Source organism: Phytophthora parasitica (assembly GCF_000247585.1).
Source record: "Phytophthora parasitica INRA-310 unplaced genomic scaffold supercont2.12, whole genome shotgun sequence".
NCBI lineage: Eukaryota > Oomycota > Peronosporomycetes > Peronosporales > Peronosporaceae > Phytophthora > Phytophthora nicotianae.
Genome location: NW_008648998.1, coordinates 155,465 through 157,373, shown reverse-complemented (window position 1 = coordinate 157,373; position 1,909 = coordinate 155,465). Strand labels below are relative to the sequence as shown.

At 42.9% G+C, this 1,909-nt stretch overlaps 1 protein-coding gene across 1 annotated transcript; it reads right to left on the bottom strand.

The window, feature by feature from the left end:
* Nucleotides 1–1,448: 1,448 nt before the first annotated feature.
* Nucleotides 1,449–1,855, bottom strand: PPTG_07464 (hypothetical protein; the record flags this gene model as incomplete). Its single annotated transcript, XM_008901744.1, has 2 exons — nucleotides 1,449–1,673; nucleotides 1,745–1,855. The coding sequence occupies 2 exons, from the start codon at nucleotides 1,853–1,855 to the stop codon at nucleotides 1,449–1,451; spliced, it is 336 nt and encodes a 111-aa protein (XP_008899992.1).
* Nucleotides 1,856–1,909: the final 54 nt, after the last annotated feature.

Genomic DNA, 1,909 nt, shown 5'->3' with positions numbered 1-1,909 from the left:
TGCGGCCAAGCCGCTATCTCTGTTTAACTATCTAGCATAGTTAAACCTAATCAAATGCATATCGTGTGGCCCTCAGCCTGGCCGCTGTTAACTCTCCGAGTCATGTACTGAGAGTCTGTTAACTCTTTGGGTACTTCGTACCCATGTGTCCGCCACATCCGTGTAACCCCGTTACAGTAGTTTTAATTTTGTTTAAGTGTATAGTTTGAGAAACCGAGCGGAAGGTCAACAGTGAAAGTAATCCTCAGCAAGAGTGAGTAATCCCTTAACCCTTTCGCAATAAAAGGGAAACAGAATGCCCCCTTTTCCTGCTTTTCAACTAAGTACGATGATGTATCTATGTTAAAGGAAGCAAAATGCCTCCTTTTATAATTAAGTACTTTTTTGACAGATCGTTATGGGCATAGAAAAACCAAGTAAATCACACATGGAAGATTTGAAGGTGGACAATCACTCGCATTAAAGGAGGCAAAATGCCTCCTTTTGATACCGACTATCCTAGATTTGTATACTATAGTTCACTAAAGTGGCTCGCGAAAGGGTTAATTGTCACTTTCTGATTTAATTTTTTTGCCGCAGCATTACAGTAAGTTTCCTCAATCACGACTCAAATATTTCTATAACCATGAAAAAATATTTGCACATCCCTTACAATTCGTGTGTTTGCGTATTAAGACTGAATCATACCTCTATCACACAATTCACTTGAGAATTGTATACCAGGCCGGATCTCGCAATTGAGGCAAATGTTTGTATTTGGTTGAGTATTAACTTGCTTTATAATGCTGCATCGGTTTAACAAACATTACGATTAAGTCACATACCTACCACGATACATTATACTCCTGAAACGGTCTTCACTGCTGCATAACCTTTGCTCTTGAATTGCAGACACCTGAAATAACTTGCTACCTGACTTTTTTAGTTTGTGTTCGTGTGATATATGGTTTTGTATCCACGGAATATCTCAGCATGTGGATGAAGCGCCCAGTTCGCTTTCTCCATTCCCAAGCGGCCGAAGATTGTTGTCGGTTCCACTGTCTGCGCCTGCCAATATTTTACGTTGCACCCTCTGGAAGTGCCTTGGCGACAATCTCGGTGGACCACACGATCTTTGATGGAAATTCTCCACTCTTCACTTTGGTCGCTGTTTGGAACGCCATTGCTAAATATATGTCGTCGTATGTCGTTAACAACTTCTTGATCATATCGAACTTCCGATCGGGGTTGTACCGGTTCATCCGCGTAAACGTAACAAAACCAAACGATGAATATCGGGTTTAGAAATAGCTTCTCGACTCTTTCCTCGCCAACGTTAAGCAGATGGAAAATATCATCTGAAGACAATCCATTTAGTACCCTCCCCATTAACAGGAGGCCATGTAAACTACTGGCAATATTGAATGACGTTTGGGTTGGCCTCGCAAGTTCCAGCATTTTAGCCACTTCTAGATTTCCGTCTCCGTAATTATTCCAAGCATTCTCACCATGTTTGTCGGGTTTTCTTTATTGTATAGTACAATGTAGGCACTCCACGTCCGCAGGTTGGGGTTGGCCATTGGAGTTGTCGTTCCTGCACCGAGCTTTAGAGATCTGAAGACGTATTCGGGTGTTTTTATTTCCTCCTTTAGCCAATTGCTGAACTGCTTTCTTTCACTGAACGAGAGTTTGACCTTCAGCAAAAACGCTTTGAACCATTCCAGGACCTTCACTAAACTTGGGATCCCGCCTTACCCTTGAGTACCAGCGCTTCAAACCACTCCTTGAGCTTCGACATGTCTGATATAGCGATGGCACTCTCTTCTTTGCTGTCGTCGACTGCTCGGACATTTCCTAATAGCCTCGTAGTGAGCATTTCGGGCCCCGGACTAGTTGACAATGAAGCGTTGGATGCGGTAAGTGCTCGTGT